The following is a 26,736-nucleotide window of genomic DNA, read 5'->3' as shown; positions in this document are numbered from 1 at the left end:
TATCTCCTGCTTTGTAAGTGGCTGTTGGGTTAGTTGTTATGACCCATTGAAGGGGATCAGCGGACCACACGGCTCAGCCTCCTTACAGAGAGGAGTGTCTGATTTGGTCATCTCTCTTGATTGGTTTTGTAGTACGATGTGGTTGATAGCTGTGACAGCATGTTCTATCCAGGATACATTGTTCTACGTCCTAGTGCCTAGTTCTAGCCCAGTCGTCTCTAGTCTGTCTAGTCAGAGCATCTTGCTCCTTGGTGTTCTAGTCCAGTCTGGTCTAGTCTGTCCATTCAGGTGCCCCACTTCTTGATATTGTAGTCCAGTCTTGTCTTGTCTGTCTAGTCAATGTATTTTGTTCCTTGGTTTCTAGACCAGTCTGTTTTCTAGTTTGTCATTTTTCTAATCCTTCCTTGTTTGTTTGCTACCTGCCTTGCATCATTCCAGCATTTGCTTCTTTAGCTGCTTGTCTAGGCCCTACTGTCGTCCTGTTCTCAGGGATAGTGTTTTGGACAGGTTCGTCCACAGAAACAACTTAGGGCTGTTTGAGCACAATGGGGTCTAGTGTTAAGGGAGATTGTCGAGTACAGATTAGAGAGAGACATAGGGAGAGCCAGTGTCCCAAGCAGTGGACCCCTCCTGACAAAAGGTCATTAATAGAGAAAATGTTAAAAGCCCCGAAAAATCCCTTTAATGTCTTAGGTATGTCATAAGATGTTGTTAGACTAACAGTTTATCATAAAAGTCCAAATTGTAGCTTACAAGCACTGTGATGTATTCAGATGTGATGGAACAAAAATACTTGGAAAATGTACCTGGAAAATCACATTCTAAATAGCTGATAATTGTTGGCAGGTGCAAGTACAAATTTGCTGTAAACTCGGTAAAAATATCCGTCTAATTAATCCAACAGGTGTCAGTTTTACATTTGTTCTATGAGGATAATCAGCTCTATAAATAAGCGCAGAATTCAGCAGTGATAACCTACATTTCGGGGGTTGGAATAGGAGAATCGTAACAAAGTAAACTTTTTAAATGGCGTGCTTTGTGGACCAGACATGGGTTAACCGCATTCAGTACATATCAGGCTCCATTATTATTCTGCCTGAGCCCTCTGTTGGAGATATGCAACATAAAGTATCTCCAGTCACCAGGAGGAAAGGTGCCAGGTATAACACATTATACTGAGACCAGTATCTCCAGTCACCAGGAGGAAAGGTGCCAGGTACAACACGCTATATTGACACTGGTATCTCCAGTCACCAAGTTCTGGATTCTGTTGTACAGAAATTGGACTATATTGGAAGTTGCCTAGTTTACCTGGTACTGCAATAAAAGTAAGTTTTTCAGTTTCCCCTGACTCCTGGAGCGCCTCCCACTAGGAAACATCTGTACTGAATAGCATACTACACGGCCCTCCAGGAGCAGCGACCACAGCCCCCACCATCCATAAACTTTGTTCATAGTACGACGGGGTGGGAGTGCTACTACTAGTGATGAGCGAGTATACTCGCTAAGGGCAATTGCTCAAGCGAGCATTGCCCTTAGCGAGTACCTGCCCGCTCGAGAGAAAAGGTTCGGGTGCCTGTGGCGGGCAGGGAGCTGTGGGGGAGAGCGGGGAGGAACGGAGGGGAGATCTCTCTCTCCCTCTCTCCCCCCCCGCTCCCCCCTACTGACTGCCGCTACTCACCGCTCCCCCGCGCCGGCACCCGAACCTTTTGTCTTGAGTGGGCAGGTACTCGCTAAGGGCAATGCTCGCTTGAGCAATTGCCCTTAGCGAGTATACTCGCTCATATCTAGCTACTACCCAGCTACCCCTCACTCCGGCCTGCTGCAGACTGGCATTAAAAACTACAACCACCATCATCCACCATCACCCTTTCACTTGCAGCATAGCGCAGGGGAGTCAGAGTACACAGCCAGGTGAACCCAAGCTGATCCCCAACTCCCACTTGTTACATATGCAAATTGTCTCTGGGTAATGAGAACAATCTAGGCATCACTTGATTTGGTATTATGAAGGGTACATTTACAGATGTAGCAAACATAAACCTATAATGAGAACTTAAAGGGGTTTCCCAAATTACTAGCTATCCCATCGTCATAGGGTACCCACAGGACAGAGGGGGGTAACTTGCCAATTTGGAGAAAGCGATTCCCATGCCCCGACGTCCAGTCACTGTGGGGACTGCTTCTTCCCCCACAGTGACATCAGTAAGAAGGGAGTGTGCGCGATGAAGGGAGCGTGCGCGATGAAGGGAGCGTGTGCGGTCAGTGAAAGTTTCAAACATTCTCAGTTATTGGGTTTCTTTCTGGAAGCATTCACATGGTTTTCTTACCCGATCACCTCTCTCTCCTTTGGATGAAAGGGCTCTTCCCTGTAATATAAAAATACACACAGTTCAGCGTGTGGCCAACCGACGGGGGGCTTCAGCCGTTCCCTGCTAACCAATGGGGGTAGATATAAAGGCAGCAGTTGCAGCGGGGCCTGAGCCTGAGGGGCCACATAAGAAGACCCCAGTGTTAGGGTGCATTTACATAAGTGAGTGCAATTCTGGTCCGAGAAACTCAGACAGATATCGCACTTGCAAACCTGAGATTTTCTATGCAAGTCTAATGAGTTTCATGAGAAAAATGCATCGCACATTCCTTCAATAGAAAAATGTAAAGATTCACAATCACATGAAATTCGCATATAAAAGGACAACTCACAAAACTCACACTAAAAATGGCCCATGTAAATGCGCCCTTATGAATGGCACGTGGCCGGTCGCGGGTCCGGTTACAGATTTTGCATTAGCTCAGAAGTGTCACCTGTTGCTCAGCTGTAGGACAATCTGCAGATATCTACAGGGAACCCTGAATGTGTCCCAACAATAAAGCAACCGGTATTAATAAGTCTACAGCCGTCGTATACAAACTGTGACCCTCCAGCTGTTGTAAAGCTGCAACTCCCAATATACCACAACGGCAAGTAGGGTTCTCATGATAAATAAGTTCCAAGGCCATATTAATTGCTCCCTTTGGGCACCTCTGACTGGGCAACAACCATGGTAGTGAGTAGTTTACTCATGCAGGTTCTACCACCATATGGCGGCTGCATGCAGAGACCCTTCTTCCTCCTGTGGCATCGGCACTGTGTACTTTACATAATGGAAAGCAGATGCCGGGGAATAAAAAAGCAGGGTCACTGCATACAACTGCAGCAGCGGTCAGACCGGACCTACTTCAATGGGTAAACTACTAAATTCCATGGTTGTTACTCAGGAGTAAGGAGAACACACTATCACTATTGGGGTCACTAACGAGGGGCAGTATTACTATTGGGCAGCTAAAGAGGACACAAATACTATTGATGCCACTAATACCACTGGGGCCACTAAGGGGGCGCTATTACTAGTGGGACATCTGAGAGGAGGCACTATTACTATGAGGGCCATAGAGAGGGGGTACAATGCCTGGTTGTTCTTAATGACAGAAATGTCCAAGAAGGTTGGGAAATATTGCAAAATGCGATACTCAAAGTACAATCATTAACAATCCCAAAAAGAAGGAAGAATGGGAAGCAATTAAAGAGACCAGGATGGATGAACACAGAACTTGTACACATGTTAAAAACAAAGAAAATATGTTTATCAAATGGAAAGAGGGGGAATATCTAAAGAAGAATATAATGCGGTCTGTAGAAACTGTAGGGCAAGTGTTAGAAAAGCTAAAGCTAATAATGAATTGAGGCTTGCAACAGAGGTCAAAAGCAATAAAAAAGGATTTTGTTTTTGGAGGGGGGGGATGTCAAAAGCAAAAGAAAAGTCAAAGATGCTATTGGATGCTTACAATATGAAATGGTGAATTGGTTAAGAATGATGCTGAGAAGGCCGAACTTGTAAATTCCTATTTTGTATCTGTTTTCTCTCAGAAAGTAGATGGAACATCAACTGATCTTCCCTGTGCTATTGGGGGAATAAAAGAATGCAGGCTATCTATAAGCAGAGGGATGGTGAGGGAACACTTAGCTAACTTAAATGAATTCAAGTCTCAAGGTCCAGATGAATTACATCCTAGGATACTTAAGGAAGCAGCAAAGGTAATTACTGAACCACCCGCCATAATCTGTGAAAATTCCTGGAGAACAGGAGGAGATGGATCGAGGGAACTACAGGCCTGTGAGCCTAACTTATATACCGGGAAAGATCTTTGAACAAATTATTAAACAGCATGTATGCAAGTACTTGGGTGAAAATGGAGTCATTAACAATACCCAGCATAAGTTTGTAACAAACAAGTCATGCTAGATGAATCTTATTTCCTTCTATGACAAAATCACCGATTGGGTTGATCAGGGAAATGCAGTGGATATAGTGTATATTGACTTTAGTAAAGCATTTGTATCCTATACCATACTTATTAAAAAAATGATCAAATATGGGATTGACAAGGCAACTGTTAGGTGGATTCACAACTGGCTGAGTGATCAAAGAGTGGTCATAAATGGCTGCACATCCAAGTGGAAGAGTGTATCAAGTGGAGTACCACAAGGCTCTGTCCTAGGCCCAGTGTTGTTCAACATTTTTATAAATGATCTGGAGGAGGGAAGTGATGGGAAACTGATCAAATTTGCTGATGACACAAAGCTAGGAGGGATAGCTAACACTAGGGAGAGAGAGAGGATTCAAAAAGATCTAGAAAAACCTGCACAGTGGGCGGTGACTAACAGAATGGTATTTAACAAGGAGAAATGCAAAGTCCTACATCTGGGCCAGAAAAATGAAAAAAGCACATAAAGAATGGGATGAATTGAGCTAAGCAGCAGCACATGGGAAAAAGACTTGGGTATACTAATAGATAATAGACTGAACATGAGTCAACAATGTGATGCAGCAGCCAAAAAGGCAAACACAATTCTGGGATGTATTAAGAGAAGCATAGAGTATAGATCACGTGAGGTCATTATCCCCCTCTACTCTTCCTTAGTCAGACCTCATCTGGAATACTGGGTCCAGTTCTGGGCACCCCACTTTACAAAAGACACAGACAAACTGGAGCAAGTGCAGAGAAGAGTTACCAAGATGGTGAGCGGTCTGCAAATCATGTCCTATGAGGAACGTTTAAAGGATCTGGGAATGTTTAGCTTGCAGAAGAGAAGGCTGAGAGGAGTCTTAATAGCCGTCTACAAATATCTGAAGGGCTGTCACAGTGCAGAGGGATCGGCCCTATTCTCATCTGCAGAATGAAAGACTAGAAGCAATGGAATGGAACTGAAAGGGAGGAGACACAGATTAGATATTAGTCAGTGAGGGGGATCAATGAGTGGAACAGGTTACCACAGGAGGTGAGGAGTTCTCCTTCAATGGAAGTGTTCAAACAGAGGCTGGACAAATATCTGTCTGGGATGATTTAGTGATCCTGCATTGAGCAGAGGGTTGGACCCGATGACCCTGGAGGTCCCTTCCAACTCTACCAGTCTATGAGTCTATTACTATAGGGGCCATTGGAATAACGAAGGTAAAATTATATGTTCTGATAAGCCACACCCCTTTTTACATTGCCTGGTATTTTTTGGTGTAAAGGTGGCAACCCTAATGGCATATAGTAATGGCACAGACTACTGGGAAACTGTGAGAGACTGGATACAAACAGAGTGGTATCCTGGTCTAAAGGCACTGCTCATCTTCATTGGAACAACCCTTCAGTTTCACATTTTTGTACCAGTTTGGTGGGGGGGGGGGGGGGGTATTTTACCTGCAGTTGTTCTTCATTGCCAATCGTACAAGCCTCTAGTTCGTGATCCCATTTTTGGCTGTGCAAGATGGCTGGCATACTGTTCAGACTACCTAATCCTCACAGCACATTGGTAGTGCTAGACTATTAATGCAATATACCTGCTCTCTGATTGGCCAGAGCTGCTCATGTGATCAGCACTGGCCAATCAGAGAGCAGTGCACAGTATTCATTGGCTCGATAGAAATTTGTTGTAGCCATGACTTACGGCTGAAAATTGGTAGAGTGGGGGGGGGGGGGGGGGCTGCGGAGAAGAATAACTGCAGATAATACACCCCTACTCTCCCTCCTTCATCCCAGGACAGGAGTTTGTCCCAAAATTGGAGGGTCCCTTTATTTTGTTCATTGCTCTTATGCATCTGAAATGAAGAATGAAAGAACTTTACAAGGGAGCTTGATGACAAATGTCTACTGTTTTGTGTATGCAGCCTCTATGCAGACCTATATGTCTCTGTGGTAACAGACTGTGGACACTCCATCTAGCCTGCAGTTATAGGGTTCCATCTGCTTCTTGCTGACCTCCATTCAGTCCCAGATTTAGAGGTACTTAGAAAGTGACATTACTGATACTCAGTAAATATCGTTTTTTGCAGGATCCGCCACAAATTAATTATTAATGATGTATACTAATACACAGTGTGCATCAGGTAGTCAGAAAAGCTGGTGCGGCCATCTTTGTTTCTCCAGGCCCAAGGGTTTTTTTTCAAGGGGTTGTCCTACTTCTATATGAAGTAGACAGCGCTGTACATCGCATAGTGGCCAGGGATGTTATTGCAGGCTGAATCCCATTCACTGTGGTAAGACTTAGTCTGCAATACCAACCTTGGCCACTATGTGGTATATGGAGTCGTCTGCTTTCTGCAAGAAAACAACTAGAAGCGGAGCAAACACTATACAGGAAAAGGATGAGAGTGACATAATCACTAGTAACATCCGTAAAATACAGTATGTGAACATAATAACTAAAAGCAGATACTCACAGATTCCCCTTTCTCTCCTTTCAGACCCGGAGGTCCCATCGGCCCGGGACCGCCAGTTTCACCCTATTAGAAATATTCATGAATTACTGAAATTTCAAAGTAATACATCCGATTTATTAATGAACTTTTTCCTCTTTAGTTCATTACTTTTCACTTTCCTATTAGAGGTTTCCCAGAATGTTGTATAATGAAGAAAACGTCTGTATTTGCTCGGGCGGGATGCACAAAGCTAGAGCCCATTATCTGCACTGAGTATCTAACCGGACGCTTCCTGTCTTGTAGCGTGCTGTGAGATAGAAAAATGGCTGTGGCTTATTTTTGGACAATATCTCCCATTATTTCCTATGGGAGTAAAGAAAAAACATTGCCCCGACATGCGGCTGCGATGTTCATGAGTGATTGCATGCGCAGAGACGCAATGTCTTCTCCTCGCAAAACGCATTGCAATCGAAGGATCGCCAGCACTATTGCAGTCTGCGCTTCTCGGACCGATAGCGCCATCGCTCTGTAAATAGGGCCTTATGGCTTAATCGCACGGCGTGTATCTGTCCGGTGATGCGGACAAAACTAAACCGTTATTTTCAGAGTTTTCGTTTCCACTAACAAGAGTCTCACCCATAATGCTACGGGTGAAAAAAGATAGGAATTGGCCAATCTTCCTGCTGTTTTTTTCAATGGTGCAGAGATTAAATGGGCTGAGAAGGTAAAAAAAAAAAAACCCCGTTCCTGCGCAACTATATTCACGTTTTTAACCCTTTAATAACATGGCTTTTTTTTTCATTTTTGGATTCTCCTTCCCACTTTCCAAAAATCCTAACTCTTTTATTTCTCCGTCGGCGTCCTAACCACTGAGCCACCATCCGGCATTACCTGATATTTGCACATGATAGTGGAAATGACCCAGAATTTACAGTAGAAGACGCAGCGCCTCCGTCTGGCCAGGATTATTATTAGTGCGAACTAACCCGGACTGAACTGAAATTCTGTGAACCGGACAGATGGAACTTTTCAAAAGTTTGCTGAACTCTTATTGTGAGGCCCGATGTGAGTGCTGGCGGTCTGTGTACAGCGCTGTGGAACATGTATGCGCTATATAAATGAGTGAAATCCATAAACCACGCCGACCACTGGCGTCCGGTATAATGGCGCTACTCTACATGTAATAAGAGCACTCACCTTGGGACCTGCAGGTCCTGGAAGACCGATATCGCCCTAAATGAGAAGAACATGCTAATTAGTGCATGTAATGTATCCCTGAGCCGCTGAACACTCGCTGTATGAAAGATTAATAAACCAGCCACTTCTAATGCTAATTAATCTCTTAGGGTAATTGTAAGGTCCTGTGAACACGGCCGGATCCCCTCCTGCTGATCTGGAACGACAAGCAGTACAAGCGGCCTCCGTCATCTGCGCCCACCATGTGACCTTGTAACTGTTCTGGAAGTTATGGTGGAGGATCTTAAAGGGAACCTGTCGCCTCCAGTAAACTAAGTAATGGTGCCCTGCATGCGTTCTCACATAGACTTCTATGGCTAGGGTAATCTGAAAAGAGTCAGATTTCTGTGCTGCGCATGGACTTCAGTGGGGGACAATGTGGGATCAGAAGAGTAGGCGAAGATAACACATACACCACCCCGCACCCCGTCACCTCCCCGAATAGCAGGCATAGGGGGTCTAGTACCCTGTTGTACCACCTCTAGCTTGGATACAAGATATGATACGGGGTGGGGGTGGGGAGCATGGAGGCTCTAGTAGCCTGCTGTACCGCCTCTAGCTTGGATACAAGATGTGATACGGGGTGGGGAGGACATGGAGGCTCTAGTACCCTGTTGTATCGCCTCTAGCTTGGATACAAGATGTGATACAGGAGCATGGAGGCTCTAGTACCCTGTTGTACCACCTCTAGCTTGGATGCAAGATGTGATATAGGTGGACATGGAGCCTCTAGTACCCTGTTGTACCGCCTCTAGCTTGGATACAAGATGTGATACAGGGGCATGGAGGCTCTAGCACCCTGTTGTACCACCTCTAGCTTGGATACAAGATGTGATACAGGGGCATGGAGGCTCTAGCACCCTGTTGTACCACCTCTAGCTTGGATACAAGATGTGATACAGGGGCATGGAGGCTCTAGTACCCTGTTGTACCACCTCTAGCTTGGATACAAGATGTGATACGGGAGGACATGGAGGCTCTAGTACCCTGCTGTACCACCTCTAGCTTGGATACAAGATGTGATACATGTGTGCATGGAGGCTCTAGTACCCTGTTGTACCACCTCTAGCTTGGATACAAGATGTGATACAGGGGCATGGAGCCTCTAGTACGCTGTTTTTTCGCCTCTAGCTTGGATACAAGATCTGATATGAGCGAGCATGGAGGTCACACAACCAAAGAAGTTGAAGTACTCAACCATAGCGGCCTCTTCATGTATCGTGGTCAGTTCCACCTCTTTCCGAACGGTGGACCCCCACCAATCAGATATTGATGATCTATGTTGTCTCCTGGAAAACTCCTTTGATCAGATGATTTTCTATCACGCATCTCATATAGAAACATTATAAAAACACTCCATAAAATATTTGGAGTAACTCACCTTCTCTCCAAACGGGCAGTGTGAGCAGTTGAGGGTTGCTTTCTCTGTGCCCCTCACCTCCCCTGCACTGGGCGTCGGTAGAAGAGGTGGAGGCTCGGTGACGACAGTGACCACACACTAGAAGGAAGAGACATGGAGCATTAGACATGGACATGGTGGACTGGTATCCACCCACAATCTATTTGGTCCTTGATAGCTGGCAAACTGCCCCCCCCCCCCCGCCCCCCATGTCTGCTACTGGCGGAGGAGAAGACTGGCCAGGCTGGACTTCAACCCATCTGATTCTATTACTTCCTAAGTCAGCGGTGCCGAGGGCGAGTGTCAGCCGCTTCTCTTGTTCTCACTATGGAAATAACAAGCTGGTTTGTTGGAACCCTTTTGCATTCTGGCGATTTCCCATCTGTATCATATAAATATACCTCATGTGGCTTAAAGAGTGTACGGAGCGGGCTCAATAACCAAATCCGCTCCATACCTGGCAGATAGCAGCTGTTTTTGACAGCTTCCAGCAACTGCGGCAATTGGAGCTAGTCCAAATCGCAGCAGTTGACTATTTAGATGCTGCGATCAAAACTGACAATGCATCTAAACAGTTAGCCTGAGGGGGAGGCCCAATCAGGTAACTCATTTGCCCCCCTGTGACACGATCTCCAGGGGCTGATGGTCAGCATGGCAGCCTGAAGCCTTGCTAAGACTCCAGGGCTCTCATGCATGGATGCCTATTAAGCCCGGCTGCAGAAGGGGACTGTGGCAGGACTTAAGAGGAAACATTAAAAATCACTATATACTGCAATAATGAAGTATGAAGTGAAGAAAAGAATACATGAGCCCCAAAATGGTACGGATGAAACCTGCAGCGCTCCACCAAAAATGAGCCCTCACAAGGCACTATTAATGAAAACATGAAAAAGTGCTAGGTCTCAGAATACGGTGATGGAAAACTATTTTTGTTTTTATTTTTCAAAGTTTCTTAACTTTTTAAAAATTGTAAAGCGTAAAAATATCTCTACATTTGGGGTTTCCATAATCGTACCGCCAGAGTCCAGATCATTTTTTCTTCATGCCCCAAAAATGCCACAGTTGCATTTTTTTCTATTTTACCACACTTGAAAAAAATTTTTAGGAGTTTTTCAGTAGTATTATTTGATACATTAAATCGCCCCACAAAAAACAAGCTCTGACACAGCTATGTCTGCAAAAATAAAACGTAGCGGCTCTTCAGAAGGCAGGATGGAAGAATGGACATAAAAAGTCTCGGGTCTTGAAGGGGTTAAACTTAGATACTATTTGGGGGCACATATACTAATACCTGTTGCCACCACTAGGGAAATCGGTAAGAGGCAATTAGCAGATGGTATACATTCAAATACAGATTGGCCCCCTAGTGGTGGAAATGGGCAGCAAGGATTTTTACAACTATAGGAACCTGGAGGTTTAAGAGTCGGCAGTGAAAGTAGCAGAGCTGTAAAAGGTACCGCTATATCAATAAGACACCCTTACTTCCTACCGCCTAAATGTGGGGGCAGTTTTAGAGCTGCTACAAATTAGTGACATCATCTTCCCTCTCCGTAGTAATTGGTGCATCAGGAACCATTAAGGCCCTCTGGTATGTTGCTAAGGCCGTTACTTTCTTCTATAATGTAGCTAAAAGTATCAATATCTGAAGAAGTACAAATAAGATGTCTTACGGGGCCGCCGGGAATATCACAACAGGTCTCCAGCTGAGCGTGCCGCGAGTCACAGTATATGACGATGCGCTGAAGGTCAAACTGAAAAAAACACATAAGGAAAAGACACATCATACAGCGCCATACACAAACCAAGGAGATAAGATGTTGATGCAGCAGAGCTGAGGTTGTCTTTTAGCATAACATATCACACCGTATTTATTATCTCTCATACTATAAAGGGTCAAAGTTACTGCGTCAACTTCAAAGGAGTCTGTCAACTGGAACATGGTGTATAAACTGATGCTTTAGAGCCGGAGGAGCTGAGCGGACTGATACGTAGATCTATGGGGGAAGATACAGTAGAACTTGTATTTTATAGTATATATCTCGGCACATTCTGAGCTGAACAGTCCAGTGGGCGGAGCTATCACTATGTACAATCATACACAGATAGCTGTCAATCACTGATAGCTCCGCCCACTTGACTGTTCAGCTCAGAATGTTCAGAGAATGAATAAAATATATTATACTGAATCTTCCCCCATAGAACTATATATCAGACTGCTCAGCTCCTGAGCTCATATCTATCTATCTATTTATCTATCTCCTATCTATCAATCAATCTCATATCTATCTATCTTCTATCTCACATCTATCCATCTCATATTTATCTATATATCTATATTATATCTATCTATCTATCTATCTCCTATCTATCTATCTATCTATCTATCTATCTACCTATCTATCTCATATCTATCCATCTATCAATCTCATATCTATCTATCTTCTATCTCACATCTATCTATCTTCTATCTCACATCTATCCATCTCATATTTATCTATATTATATCTATCTATCTATCTCCTATCTATCTATCCATCTACCTATCTATTTCATATCTATCCATCTATCAATCTCATATCTATCTATCTTCTATCTCATATCTATCTATCTTCTATCTCACATCTATCCATCTCATATTTATCTATATATCTATATTATATATAGATATATCTCTATCTATCTATCTCATATCTATCTATCTATCTATCTATCTTCTATCTATCTCATATTTATCTATCTATCTATCTATCTTATATCTATCTCATATCTATCTATCTATCTATCTATCAATCTCATATCTATTTATCTATCTATCTATCTCATATTTATCTATATATCCATATTATATATATATATCACATCTATCTAGCTATCTCACATCTATCTACCTATCTATTTATCTCATATCTATCTATCTATCTCATATCTATCTATCTATCTATCTATCTACCTATCTATTTATCTCATATCTATCTATCTATCTATCTATCTATCTATCTATCTATCTATCTATCTATCTATCTATCTATCCATCTATCTCATATTTATCTATATATCTATATTATATAAATCTCTATCTATCTCACATCTATCTAGCTATCTATCTCACATCTATCTATCTATCTATCTATCTATCTATCTATCTATCTATCTCCTATCTACCTATCATATCTATCTATCTATCTATCTCATATCTATCTATCTATGTCATATCTATCTATCTGTCTCATATCCTATCTATCTATCTATCTATCTATCTATCTATCTATCTCCCTCACATCTATCTATCTTTCTATCTATCTATCTATCTATCTATCTATCTATCTGTCTGTCTATCTACCTATCTATCTCATATCTATCTATCTATCTATCTATCTATCTCATATCTATCTATCTATCTATCTATCTATCTCATATCTATCTTATATCTATCTCCTATCTATCTATCTATCTATCTATCTATCTATCTATCTATCTATCTATCTATCACATATCTATCTATTACATATCTATCTATCTTTCTATCTCATATCTATCTATCTATCTCATATCTATCTATCTATCTATCTATCTATCTATCTATCTATCTATCTATCTATCTATCTATCTATCTATCACATATCTATCTATCTCTATCTCTCTATCTATCTCATATCTATCTATCTCATATTTATTTATCTATCTCATATCTATCTATCTATCTATCTATCTCATATCTATCTATCTCATATCTATCTATCTCATATCTTTCTATCTATCTATCTATCTCATATCTATCTATCTCATATCTATCTATCTATCTATCTCTCTATCTATCGTATATCTATCTATCCATCTATCTATCTCATATCTATCTATCTATCTATCTATCTATCTATCTATCTATCTATCTATCTATCGCATATCTATCTATCTATCTGATTCTCTTTCTTCAAGAATAGATGAACTCACATCCACAGGAACGCTGTCGTACAGACGTTTGCCAATCACAGTCTTCCCCTGGATGTCTATATTTTCTCGCTCCTCGATGGGTACGGTCATGACCAGCTTGCAGTCGATGTACAAGCTCACGGTCTTGGCCTGCACGCTCAGAGCAATCTTGTGCCAGTTACGATCGAACAGTTCGCTGACTTTGCCGCTGCGGAAGCTCGCTCTGACTGCGTCCTTGGTGACCCCCACCGAGCTGTACTCCAAGGCCTTGTTCTCTCCGTCCAACCTCAATGACACCTGTGAGTGATAAATACAATGGCGATGACTCTCAGTAGTCTCATGGCTTCTTACTCATTGGGGCAGTAGACACATCGGCCAACATCAAAAGCTAGCTGGAAACTTCCAGTGATCGAGCCTGCGTGGATCACTGCCCAACGTTCAGGAAGTCGCAGTTCTCCTTTTTTACAAATGTAGTGAAGGGGGCAGAAAATGGGAAAACTCTGCTACCTGCACAGTCCTTGGACCATCTCCATCCACGCATCTTATCTGAGTAAACCCCTGTTCCTTGGTGGAAAAGACGTTATCCAAAAGTACTTTTACAGGGTTGTCTGGGATTAAGAAAAGAGTTAGCATTTTCCTTTCTGAAACAGCGCCCCTCTTGTTCATGGACCGTGTCAGATATTGCACTTTGCTGCCATATATTTGAAAAGGGATTAGCTGTAATACTGGTCACAGTCTATAGACAGTAGGGGCGCTGTTTCTGGGAGGGAAAAAAACTTTTAATTGAGGATCCAGCGGTGATCAGTAAATAGGGCTAAGCTGCAGTACCAGACAAAGCCTATTAACAGGGGTGGCGCTGTTTGAAGAAAAAAAAAGTATTTGTAATGGTTCTGAATTTCAGGGGGCAAATCAGGTTTTGTGTCCTTTATTCAAAATCAGTTGACGAGATATTTCTGCGGAGTTAAGACTGATCACTGATCCCTACTGCATGAGCTATTCAAGGTGATGTGAAATGTGAGATGACGGGCTCCATCTGCAGGAAATCTGAATATGCAGCACCCCAACTTCAATGATGAGCACAATAACTGATTACCTCCTGTATGAGGGAACGTGTGACAGTGGAATCCATAGAGGTCTAAAGAAGTCTAAATCCATTACTTCTGTGGGAGATTGTTGTGGGCATGCCATGTGGACTGTGCAGGGAGGGGGAGGAGGTGAGCTGTGATATCACCTATTGTGAATGGTGGATGCAGTGTTATCTATATATAGGTGTCACTTCTCAGTGTGATCCTGCCTGTAATAAGATGACAACTGCAAAGTTTTCTCCACAGAACAGGAAGTGTCAGACTATTATTAGGCCTAGTGGTCAGTGCGAGAACTGCAGGATTTTAGGATTTTTTTAAACTATTGATCACAACATCGGAAATGAAAACAAAAATCCTAAACATATTTTTTAAGAAATGTGTTTTATATAAAAACTTTATTTATACAAGAGGTCCTTGACTAATGGCACCTTCCCTTTAATGGCTTACCCTTAGGATAGTGCATATAGGCACACCCCTTTAAAATGCTTTGTTTGACTCTGGACCCATAGTGCTTTTCTAAAACAATATCAGACAATACCTGTGGGATCCCGTACTTGTCGATGATTTGCCAAATGTACCAGTCTTCCCTCCTGGAGGCTTTTCTGAATCTGAATGTGGTTACAAACGCATATTCATCCGGCAAGCCTTGTGGAAATATATCCCTGGAGGAACGGAAAGCGAGATTATTCCGATTGCCAGATTGGAGTTAGAAAGGAGTTTTTTCCCTAAAATGAGAAAAATTGGCTTCTACCTCATTAGTTTTTTTTTACCTTCCTCTGGATCAACATTGGGGGAGGGGGGGGGGGTAACAGGCTGAACCGGATGGACATGTGTGTTTTTCAGCCTAACAGACTATGTTACTATGTATGTTATTTCACAAATACTAGATTGACCCGATCTTCGCTACGCAGGCATAGAAGTTTGGGAAAATGGTTGTAAATGTTAAGAACTGTTGAGCCGAGGATTCGGCTTGAATTGTCCGCCGTCCACGGCTCGGTCTTCCACGTTTTGGGGACATGGCAGCAGTCAAACTGGTCAGCACTTGACATGAACATAGCTCAGCTACGCACAACAGCGCCGCTAGACTTCACATAGGAACTTTGACCCGGCCCGACAGTCACTCAATGTAGCAAACTCAAATGTTATGATTGCACGGCGGCTGTGAGGATGTCACAGATCTAATGACACCAACATCATCCCCCAAAGGTCAGGCAAAGGGGGCAAAGAGTGGTGCAAGAAAAAGCCTGCAGGCTTGCTTACACTAGATGTGTTCTTCCATGCCGGCTCTTGCCTCTTCAGGGATGGTTTCTTCGGTCAGGGTTTCTTTGCTCTTGTTCTGGCTTTGGCTCCGCCCAGTTGTCACATCTACATGGAGTTTGTTCTCTCCGTGTTTATACTCCAAAATCATCATGATGGCTTGAGTGGCATTCCTATGCGATTGGCCCAAAGGACTGATGTGAGCCTTTATGCAGTCCTGTACCATATGTTGGCGCTGTATCGTGGACCCCCGCGCCATCGCAGTCTGGACTTGTTCATTGTTACAATGATTATTTTTACAGAGCAAGGAGGAACAGGAGGAGATGAAGAGAATGTTGTGTCGTTGGTACCAGAGGACACAAGAACAAGTTGCTGCAGATGTTTTACACCGCTCTCCAGCCCACGGGCTACCTTGTGGAGCTTTGCATCCAGACTGGTGGAAACAGACCCTCAACGAGGGAGAAATGCTTGGTAGGTGGACACTGAGTGCTAACAGGACAAACCGAGGAGGATGCCACCAGCTCCGACCTGCACTGCCGAGGTTCAGGGGACTGAAGAAGACCTGCGTTTTGTTTTGACCTGTTTATGAAGTATTTGAAGCAGTAGAGCGCACTGACTGACATGTGGCCGTGACCTATTACAACACCTCTGTTTGTCCCTTATGTAGGGCTTTGGCTCAGGCCCACTCACCTATGTACAGCCCATGCCCAGTGGAGCTCCAAGACACGAGCTGCTCCCAGCCGGGGTGACATTCTCACTGCCCACCTACCTTGATCCTGGCTTAGTACAATATATTATTCTTTAATGATGGTGGTCTGTAGGGGAAAATAATCAGTTATTTGTCCCAAATTGTCTTCCCTGAGGAGATCCATCAAAAAGTGCAGAAGAAAACTCTGCAATGCCATCTTTAGGAGACTACTCTGTAAGTTGATGACAAATTCTTTCAAGACTCCTGAAACATGAATGGGGTTATCAGGGTCTAGGGGGATAATCTTTCTCCTTGTGGAGACCACCACAAGGAAGTCTAGTAGGCCAGGCAATGATCCCTGGGAAAATAGGTATGCAAATAAGTTGTTATGCTTGATAAGAAAGCTGATTCTCTAGCGCCTCATATTCAATAGTAACCCTATAAGTCAAGGTCTGACCTTTTAGACACCCACCTACAGACAGTTTTGTTTCTCATCATACAGAGGACAGTAGGGCTGGGGGAGATGTCACATGAATAGACTCACTAAAGGTACTGATTTTCCCTATGAATATCCTCTGGGGTTGTTTCATCAAAGACAAGTCACATGAGAACTAGAGATGAGCGAGCACCAAAATGCTCGGGTGCTCATTACTCGAGACGAACTTTTCGCGATGCTCGAGGGTTCGTTTCGAATAACGAACCCCATTGAAGTCAATGGGCGACCCGAGCATTTTTGTATATCGCCGATGCTCGCTAAGGTTTCCATTTGTGAAAATCTGGGCAATTCAAGAAAGTGATGGGAACGACACAGAAACAGATAGGGCAGGCGAGGGGCTACATGTTGGGCTGCATCTCAAGTTCCCAGGTCCCACTATTAAGCCACAATAGCGGCAAGAGTGCCCCCCCCCCTCCCAACAACTTTTACTTCTGAAAAGCCCTCATTAGCAATGCATACCTTAGCTAAGCACCACACTACCTCCAACAAAGCACAATCACTGCCTGCATGACACTCCACTGCCACTTCTCCTGGGTTACATGCTGCCCAACCCCCCCCCCCCACGACCCAGTGTCCACAGCGCACACCAAACTGTCCCTGCCCAGCCTTCAGCTGCCCTTATGCCACGCCACCCTCATGTCTATTTATAAGTGCGTCTGCCAGAGGAACCGCAGGCACACACTGCAGAGGGTTGGCACGGCTAGGCAGCGACCCTCTTTAAAAGGGGCGGGGCGATAGTCCACAATGCTGTACAGAAGCAATGAGAAATCCAATCCTGTGCCACCTCCATCTGGAGCTGCACACGTGGGCATAGCAATGGGGAACCTATGTGCCACACACTATTCATTCTGTCAAGGTGTCTGCATGCCCCAGTCAGACCGCGTTTTTTTATAAATAGTCACAGGCAGGTACAACTCCGCAATGGGAATTCTGTGTGCACCCACAGCATGGGTGGCTCCCTGGAACCCACCAGCTGTACATAAATGTATCCCATTGCAGTGCCCTGGACAGCAGAGCTAACGTCAGATTAAATGGCGGTGGGCTTCGGCCCACACTGCATGCCCCAACCTGACCGGGGTTTTTAATTCATAGACACAGACAGGTACAACTCCCTATTGTGAAGTCCCTGTGGACCGACAGCATGGGTGGGTGCCAGGAAGCCACCGGCGGTACATAAATATATCCCATAGCATTGCCCATCACAGCTGAGGTAATGTCATGTTTAATGCAGGTGGGCTTCGGCCCACACTGCATGCCCCAGTCAGACTGGGGTTCTTTAGAAGTGGACACATGCAGTTACAACTCCCTGTGGACCCACAGCATGGGTGGGTGCCTGGAACCCACCGGCGGTACATAAATACATCCCATTGCATTGCCCAACACAGCTGATGTAACGTCAGCTGTAATGCAGGTGGGCTAAAAATTAATTGGATTACACTGTAGGCGAGGGCCCCAAAAAATTGGTGTACCAACAGTACTAATGTACCTGAGAAAAATTGACCATGCCCAACCAAGAGGGCAGGTGAAACCCATTAATCGCTTTGGTTAATGTGGCTTAATTTGTAACTAGGCCTGGAGGCAGCCCAGTAAAAATAAAAATTGGTTGAGGTGAAAGTTTCAACGCTTTAATGAGCATTGAAACGTATAAAAATTGTTTACAAAAATTATATGAGTGAGCCTTGTGGGCCTCAGAAAAATTGCCCGTTCGGCGTGATTACGTGAGGTTTCAGGAGGAGGAGCAGGAGGAGGAGGAGGAATATTATACACAGATTGATGAAGCAAAAAGGTCCCCGTTTTGGATGGTGATAGAGAACGATGCTTCCATCCGCGGGTGCAGCCTACGTATTGCTTAGGTATCGCTGCTGTCCACTGGTGGAGAAGAGAAGTCTGGGGAAATCCAGGCTTTGTTCATCTTGATGAGTGTAAGCCTGTCGGCACTGTCGGTTGACAGGTGGGTACGCTTATCCGTGATGATTCCCCCAGTCGCACTAAACACCCTCTCTGACAAGACGCTAGCCGCAGGACAAGCAAGCACCTCCAGGGCATACAGCGCGAGTTCAGGCCACGTGTCCAGCTTCGACACCCAGTAGTTGTAGGTGGCAGAGGCGTCACGGAGGACGGTCGTGCGATCGGCTACGTACTCCCTCACCATCCTTTTACAGTGCTCCCGCCAACTCAGCCTTGACTGGGGAGCGGTGACACAGTCTTGGTGGGGAGCCATAAAGCTGGCAAAGGCCTTGGATAATGGTCCCCTGCCTGCGCTGTACATGCTGCCTGATCTCTGCGCCTCCCCTGCTACCTGGGCCGTGGAAATGCGCCTTCGGCCACTAGCGCTGTCGGATGGGAAGTTTACCATCAGTTTGTAAACCAGCGCCATGTGGTATAGCATCATTCTCGAACCCCTTTCCTCTTCGGAATGAGAGAGGAAAGGCTCTCCTTATACCGTGGGTCGAGCAGTGTGTACACCCAGTAATCCGTAGTGGCCAGAATGCGTGTAACACGAGGGTCACGAGAAAGGCATCCTAACATGAAGTCAGCCATGTGTGCCAGGGTACCTGTACGCAACACATGGCTGTCCTCACTCGGAAGATCACTTTCAGGATCCTCCTCCTCCTCCTCCTCCTCTGGCCATACACGCTGAAAGGATGACAGGCAAGCAGCATGTGTACCCTCAGCAGTGGGCCAAGCTGTCTCTTCCCCCTCCTCCTCATGCTCCTCCCCCTCCTCCTCCTCCTCCTCCTCTGGCCATACACGCTGAAAGGATGACAGGCAAGCAGCATCTGTACCCTCAGCAGTGGGCCAAGCTGTCTCTTCCCCCTCCTCCTCATGCTCCTCCCCCTCCTCCTCCTCCTCAACGCGCTGAGATATAGACATGAGGGTGCTCTGACTATCCAGCGACATACTGTCTTCCCCCTCCTCTGTTTCCGAGTGCAAAGCGTCTGCCTTTATGCTTTGCAGGGAACTTCTCAAGATGCATAGCAGAGGAATAGTGACGCTAATGATTGCAGCATCCCCGCTCAGCATCTGGGTAGACTCCTCAAAGTTTCCAAGGACCTGGCAGATGTCTGCCAACCAGGCCCACTCTTCTGTAAATAATTGAGGAGGCTGACTCCCACTACGCCGCCCATGTTGGAGTTGGTATTCCGCAATAGCTCTACGCTGCTCATAGAGCCTGGCCAACATGTGGAGCGTAGCGTTCCACTGTGTGGGCACGTCGCACAGCAGTCGGTGCACTGGCAGATGAAACCGATGTTGCAGGGTCCGCAGGGTTGCAGCGTCCGTCTTGGAGTTGCAGAAATTTGCGCTGACCCAGCGCACCTTTCCGAGCAGGTATGACAAGTGTGGGTAGCTTTTCAGAAAGCGCTGAACCACCAAATTAAAGACATGGGCCAGGCATGGCACGTGCGTGAGGCTGCCGAGCTGCAGAGCCGCCACCAGGTTACAGCCGTTGTCACACACGACCATGCCCGGTTGGAGGCTCAGCGGCGCAAGCCAGTGGTCGGTCTGCTCTGTCAGACCCTGCAGCAGTTCGTGGGCCGTCTGTCTCTTCTCTCCTAAGCTGAGTAGTTTCAGCACGGCCTGCTGACGCTTGCCCACCGCTGTGCTGCCACGCCGCGCGACACCGACTGCTGGCGACGTGCTGCTGCTGACACATCTTGATTGCGAGACAGAGGTTGCGTAGGAGGAGGAGGAGGGTGGTTTAGTGGAGGAAGCATACACCGCCGCAGATACCACCACCGAGCTAGGGCACGCAATTCGGGGGGTGGGTAGGACGTGAGCGGTCCCAGGCTCTGACTCTGTCCCAGCCTCCACTAAATTCACCCAATGTGCCGTCAGGGAAATATAGTGGCCCTGCCCGCCTGTGCTTGTCCACGTGTCTGTTGTTAAGTAGACCTTGGCAGTAACCGCGTTGGTGAGGGCGCGTACAATGTTGCGGGAGACGTGGTCGTGCAGGGCTGGGACGGCACATCGGGAAAAGTAGTGGCGACTAGGAACCGAGTAACGCGGGGCAGCCGCCGCCATCATGCTTTTGAAAGCCTCCGTTTCCACAAGCCTATACGGCAGCATCTCCAGGCTGATCAATTTGGCAATGTGCACGTTTAACGCTTGAGCGTGCGGGTGCGTGGCGGCGTACTTGCGCTCGCGCTCAAACAGTGGCGCTAGCGACGTCTGGACGCTGCGCTGAGAGACATTGCTGGATGGGGCCGAGGACAGCGGAGGTGAGGGTGTGGGTGCATGCCAGGAGACGGTAGTGCCTGTGTCCTCAGAGGGGGGTTGGATCTCAGTGGCAGGTTGGGGCACAGGGGGAGAGGCAGTGGTGCAAACCGGAGGCGGTGAACGGCCTTCGTCCCACCTTGTGGGGTGCTTGGCCATCATATGCCTGTGCATGCTGGTGGTGGTGAGGCTGGTGGTGGTGCCTCCCCAGCTGATCTTGGCACGATAAAGGTTGCACACCACTGTTCGTCGGTCGTCAGGCGTCTCTGTGAAAAACTGCCACACCGTAGAGCACCTTGACCTCTGCAGGGTGGCATGGCGCGAGGGGGCGCTTTGGGAAACATTTGGTGGATTATTCGGTCTGGCCCTGCCTCTACCCCTGGCCACCGCAGTGGCTCGGCCTGTGCCCACACCCTGACTTGGGCCTCCGCGTCCTCGCCCGCGTCCACGTCCTCTAGGCCTACCCCTACCCCTCAGCATGCTGTATTACCAGTAGTGCAGAAACAGAACGCTGTATTTAAATGTGCCGCTTATTGGCCTGTGGTTGGAGGCTGACTTTGCTTACGGAACGCCAGGAAATAATTTTGCGCAAGCCTGCTGTAACACTTAGCTGGCTGCGTATGAATTTGGAGAACTACTACACCCAGCACAGACCCAGAACACTGAGGACACTCACAGGCAGCCCAAATAGATTTTTTTTCCCAAATTGTTTTGCAAAGGCCCACTGCCTATATTCAATCAATATGTCTTCTGTCCCTGCCTAAGCACTTCTGTCCCTGGAGTATTACTGCAGGACGCAATGCTCTGCACGGCCGATATACCAAAAAAAAAAAAAGTGCAACACTGCAAAAAGCAGCCTCCACACTACTGCACACGGTCAGATGTGGCCCTAAGAAGGACCGTTGGGGTTCTTGAAGCCTAAAATAACCTCTAACACTCTCCCTATAGCAGCTCCGGCACCAGCAGCACTTTCCCTGATCTCTGTCAGAATGCATCTGTGGCGAGCCGCGGGCGGGGCCGATTTATATACTCGGGTGACACCTGATCTCGCCAGCCACTCACTGCAGGGGGGGTGGTATAGGGCTTGAACGTCGCAGGGGGAAGTTGTAATGCCTTCCCTGTCTTTCTATTGGCCAGAAAAGCGCGCTAACGTCTCAGAGATGAAAGTGAAAGTAACTCGAACATCGCGTGGTACTCGTTACGAGTAACGAGCATCCCGAACACGCTAATACTCGAACGAGCATCAAGCTCGAACGAGTACGTTCGCTCATCTCTAATGAGAACCCAATCGGTGTGCCCTAAAGTGCCATTCAATACCGCTCTCAAATGCTCCTCGGGCTTTTGGTTATTATAAAGTGTAGCATCTGTATTGTGTGTAATAGCCTTCCATCTAATGTGGTAAGTTCGTAAGTGCCGGGTGTTTGTCAGCAGCTTAAGGGTTTCCCCTTCCAAAAGCCACTGGGTCATAACTATGGGTTGAATGAGAGAAGCCCGATTACTAAACTATAGTGGGTATAAAGGGTGCAGTTGCACCCAAGCCCTGGAGCATTAGGGGGTCCATAAGCTAGGCCGGCATCAGCACATGGTAAACCTGGGCAGGTGCCAAGGCCCAGGCATGGGCAAGTTTGATCGGGTCCTTATTCTTTGAAATGTTATTCCATTTCCAGGGTACAGTGGGGTTTACTAAATGCTCATGGAGCACAGTGGGGTCTATAAATGTCTCAGGGGACCTATAAATGTCTAAGGGGGCAGAAAAAAGCTTATAATGTTACTAAGGGAGCAGAGCAGGGCCTATAAATTACTAAGGATGCCCACTGTGACTTTAAACCTGGAGTCGTAACTGCCCAAAAGGTCTCACTTCCCTATATGAGGAAACCAGTACTATAAATCAAGCATTACAGAGCATCTAAAAGTGCAGAAACACCCATATAAAGTGAACACAGTTTGACAGACAGCGATCCAATTTTGCATACAAGCCGCAGGGGAAGGAGTAAACCTGTTAGGCCATGCCATCAACATGGCGGCCATTTTGAATGCCGTCGTCTTTAATTCACATCTAATTTTTCTAGTGGGAAGGTCGATGTGTGATATAACAAACTGGCAGAGAATTTCACCCGAAAAACAACGGTGTGCTTCATTATAACATAACTTTATTCGTCTTCATGGTAACACAGTGATTTTTCTTCATTACAGGCAATGTGAATGATGGCGATATTTCATGCAAAACGAGTTGGGATCATCCTTATCTCAGGTGAACGAAGCACACGAGTCATCGCAGCATTTCAACAAGTGCCACCCAACCAGACCTCCCATTACCCACAGAGCAGTGGCAAAACTTCTTCCCAAATTCCAAGAAACAGGTTCTGTTGGACCAAAATCTGGACGACCAAAAACTGTTACTGAAGAAGCCCCAGCAACCACAACAGTCCAGATGGGATGATCCTTAAGGCGCATGCGCAGTATGCCGCTGAAGTTACAGCTAGTAGAGCAGAGCTGAGGTGCGCGGGCTGGGCCGGGTTTGCTAAAGCGCCTGTATGGGATTGCAGTGAAGAAGAGAAATCAGTATGCATGCCAATCAAGAACAGGGGCGGCCGGCGTGGGGGCAAAACCCGACTCTTCTGCCAAACCTGACTCTTTTCAGCTCATTAGAATACAGCGCAGGAAATTGTCAGAAGCAGATTGTGAAGATACCGCGGAGTGCAGAAGCACATAGCCATAAGGACATCTCATCAGCAGCACTGTCAGAGGTTTATCATGGAGTGCGTTGTACAGACGTGGTGACAGGTCCCCATCCAGCAGGAGCAGTCAGGTGCTCGGCCGTCGGAGGAGAAGACAGAAGTGGTTTATAACTGCCTTCCCAGTCTATATTGTGCTTAATGAGCGCTTTGTAGAGCAGAGCGGCCGCAGCAGTTGTGTTTCCTCTATTGTACTCAGTGATCACGTGATCGCCCGCGACCCTCAGCATGTGTTTTCCCTGTAGCTGGGGCTCCTATGGATGCCGCAGCTACAGCAGAAAACCACACAAAAAAATTAAAAATGACATTGTGAAGGTCCACAAAGGTCTTATATAACAGATGTAACATATATATATATATATATAAAATAAGTAAAGAAAAGTATAGAATAAATGACAAATATGAGGAAAATAAATCGACGTCCTACCCCAACCTAAACCGCTATCATAGGTGCCCCGTAGTCCAATAAGAAACAAGTTATACACTAGGATGACCAAAACCAATAGGAACCCGTCCCTGGGCCTGGGTGTACCATGAATGTACTAAAGAACTATAAATGTTACCTTTTTGTAAATATTACCCTCAATAAAAAAAAACAAACGGAAAAGGAAAAAAAAAACAGCCATATATCACAAAAAATGCAACAAAAGATAACTTTGGAAGGCAAAGAAGAAAAAAAAGGCAATAAAATCACCACATGTGTGAAATTGCTAAAAAGTGTCTGCTTATTTAAAACTGAAACTGGTCATTAAGGGAGTAAAACATTCTTTACAAAACCATACCCCCCTGGTATTGCCGCGATCATGGAACCACTCACAGGCTGCAGCGGGGATTCTTCTATGGCTGCTGAAGCCTGTGATTGGCTGGGTGGTCACATCTACAATGAACGGCACATGACCGCCCGCCCCTTTTCCAGCTTCCATGCGGAATGCCGGGAGCCGCTGGCACGGGTGAATATTCAGTTTTTCTTTATTTTAAGCCATTTAACTTTTTTTTATGTCCCAGAAAATCGCTTTATGTTTTTCACATTATATGTTGTAACAATTGGTGCTTTTATATAAAAAACTCATCCTGCAAAGGCTTAAATGGTAACCAATTCCAAAGTTCCCGGCATCTACCTGCTATCACCAGGCGGACGCGCCGTATATATGCATTTCTCATGTGCGGTTTGGAGGTTTTTATCTTCCTTTTTATCATCTGCCACACATGGCAGTTTGATCTTTTTTCTCATTTTGTTTTCATTTACTGTTTATTTTATGTAGCAATGTTTGATTGTTTTTATTGATAGGTTTATTTTCTTGACTGTTTTTGAGGTTTTCCCCTTTTGTTGTTTGTAACTCTTGAAGTCCTGCAGATATGTGTCGAATCCACAAGTTGGGGAATTACTAGACCTTTTTGAAAAAACTGAATTCTTGAGAACTATGAGCTCCCGGTGACTTTTTGTTTGCGAGTCCCTTTAATTCTTCCCTCGGTCTGTGAATATATTAACATTTGACATTCTTACACTGGGTTCCTTCCGTCTGGCGGACAATAAATAAAGAACGAGCAGTATTTAGTGAAGGGGAATTCGGTGGGTGTGAAGGAATCTGGCATTGGCTGCTCCATTATTTGGTGATATGAATTAGGGATCATCACTCAGATAGTAGAAAACGTAATGCATGATTCCCTTGGGAAGTTCGCTCAATAGAAGGCTTGTGTTTGGAGATGTACATGGGACACCTAAGGCAAATCAACTTTAAGAGGCTTTAAAGGGGTAGTCTGGTTGTAAACTAATGATGGCCTAACCTTAGAATAGGTCAACAGTGCATTAGTAGGGGTCAGTTCTTCGCAGACCCCCTCAAAATAGCTGTTTGCCGGGTGTGTGCTATCATACACTTAGCTGACTTCGACAGCAAGCAGACAGCTCTACTCGCACTGTACTGCTAAACGTGTATTGCAGGCCAAGTCCCCACTCACTTCAATGCCTGTGCTACCAAGTCTGGCCACTGCATCGGGAGAAGGGCTGTCTGCTTCCTGCACAAATCAGCTCAGTGCATGAGTCTACCGGCCCAGAGAGCAGTCAATCAGTGGCTGTTCATGGTAATGGTCCTCACCAATCTACTATTGAGTATCTATCTAGAGGAAATGCATCATTAGTTTACAACTGGACAACCCCTTTAAGTTGAGTTGCCCAGGACCTATGAGAAATGATGGCCCGCTAGTCAATTCTTCATGGTTATCTCCACTCTTACTGATGTTTTTCATGAAACTTTTGGCTTCTTTATAGTAGCTGCCAACATTCCTGTTGGGGAAATAATTAGCATCCCTAACCATAAAGACTGCTGGTGTACCTACAGAGTCTTGTAATGCTGCAGACAGGGGTGTAATGAGTGTGGTTGCAGGAGGTACAGCTGCCATCGGGCTGGCACGACCCTTTAAATCCAGTCCAGCAGCAGGAGGGGGCCCCTGCATTATATCTCGTGGGTAGACAGCCACAGGCATCAGGCAGGCCCAGACAGCACTTGGCAGTTCCAGTGTAGAGCCACGGTCATGCTTCATACAAAGCGGTGGGATCCCTGTTTGGATCTTTTGTAAATCCAGCTTGGTTGGCGGCGCACACTTGGGGTGCAGACAGTGACTAGGGCCATTTCAATACTCAACTTGACCCAGCATGTCGCGGCTTGTCGGTCGCTACAGCTTCGTGGCATGGTGGCTTCAACACAGGCTAAGACCTGTCGCTTTGCTATGCAGGTCAATGGTTAATGCACGATGTGCAGAGATGGCTGGTTCTGTCTGCCTTTGCTGCATGGATGCATGGTGGATTCGTCATGCCCGGGAGTAGGGTGGAGTTGTGGTTTTCTATTCACTTTACCAGTTTTCGGGTGCAGTGTGGCTATATATTCTCACTCCTGCTGGGGCTCAGTGCTGCTTATTCCGTTCCACAGTGGAGACCTTGGAGTTTGGAGCTCTGCTGTGCTGGGTATTTTG

The 26,736-nt window shown here is 45.8% G+C and overlaps 1 protein-coding gene across 1 annotated transcript in view; it reads right to left on the bottom strand.

Annotated features, from left to right (window-relative positions):
* The window catches only part of COL22A1 (collagen type XXII alpha 1 chain), a 355,966-nt gene that overhangs the window by 227,403 nt on the left and 101,827 nt on the right, over window positions 1–26,736 (bottom strand). The window contains exons 6-12 of the mRNA XM_066578764.1: window positions 14,917–15,040; window positions 13,315–13,590; window positions 11,034–11,114; window positions 9,346–9,462; window positions 7,926–7,961; window positions 6,750–6,812; window positions 2,331–2,369 (exon numbers count right to left, since the gene is read on the bottom strand). Coding sequence (XP_066434861.1) covers window positions 2,331–2,369; window positions 6,750–6,812; window positions 7,926–7,961; window positions 9,346–9,462; window positions 11,034–11,114; window positions 13,315–13,590; window positions 14,917–15,040 — 736 coding nt within the window. The remainder of the gene's footprint in view (window positions 1–2,330; window positions 2,370–6,749; window positions 6,813–7,925; window positions 7,962–9,345; window positions 9,463–11,033; window positions 11,115–13,314; window positions 13,591–14,916; window positions 15,041–26,736) is intronic.

This window comes from Eleutherodactylus coqui, chromosome 9 (assembly GCF_035609145.1).
Source record: "Eleutherodactylus coqui strain aEleCoq1 chromosome 9, aEleCoq1.hap1, whole genome shotgun sequence".
In the NCBI taxonomy this organism is placed as follows: Eukaryota; Metazoa; Chordata; class Amphibia; order Anura; family Eleutherodactylidae; genus Eleutherodactylus; species Eleutherodactylus coqui.
The sequence above is the reverse complement of the archived record's forward strand: the minus strand, read 5'-3'. Positions and strand labels throughout refer to the sequence as shown.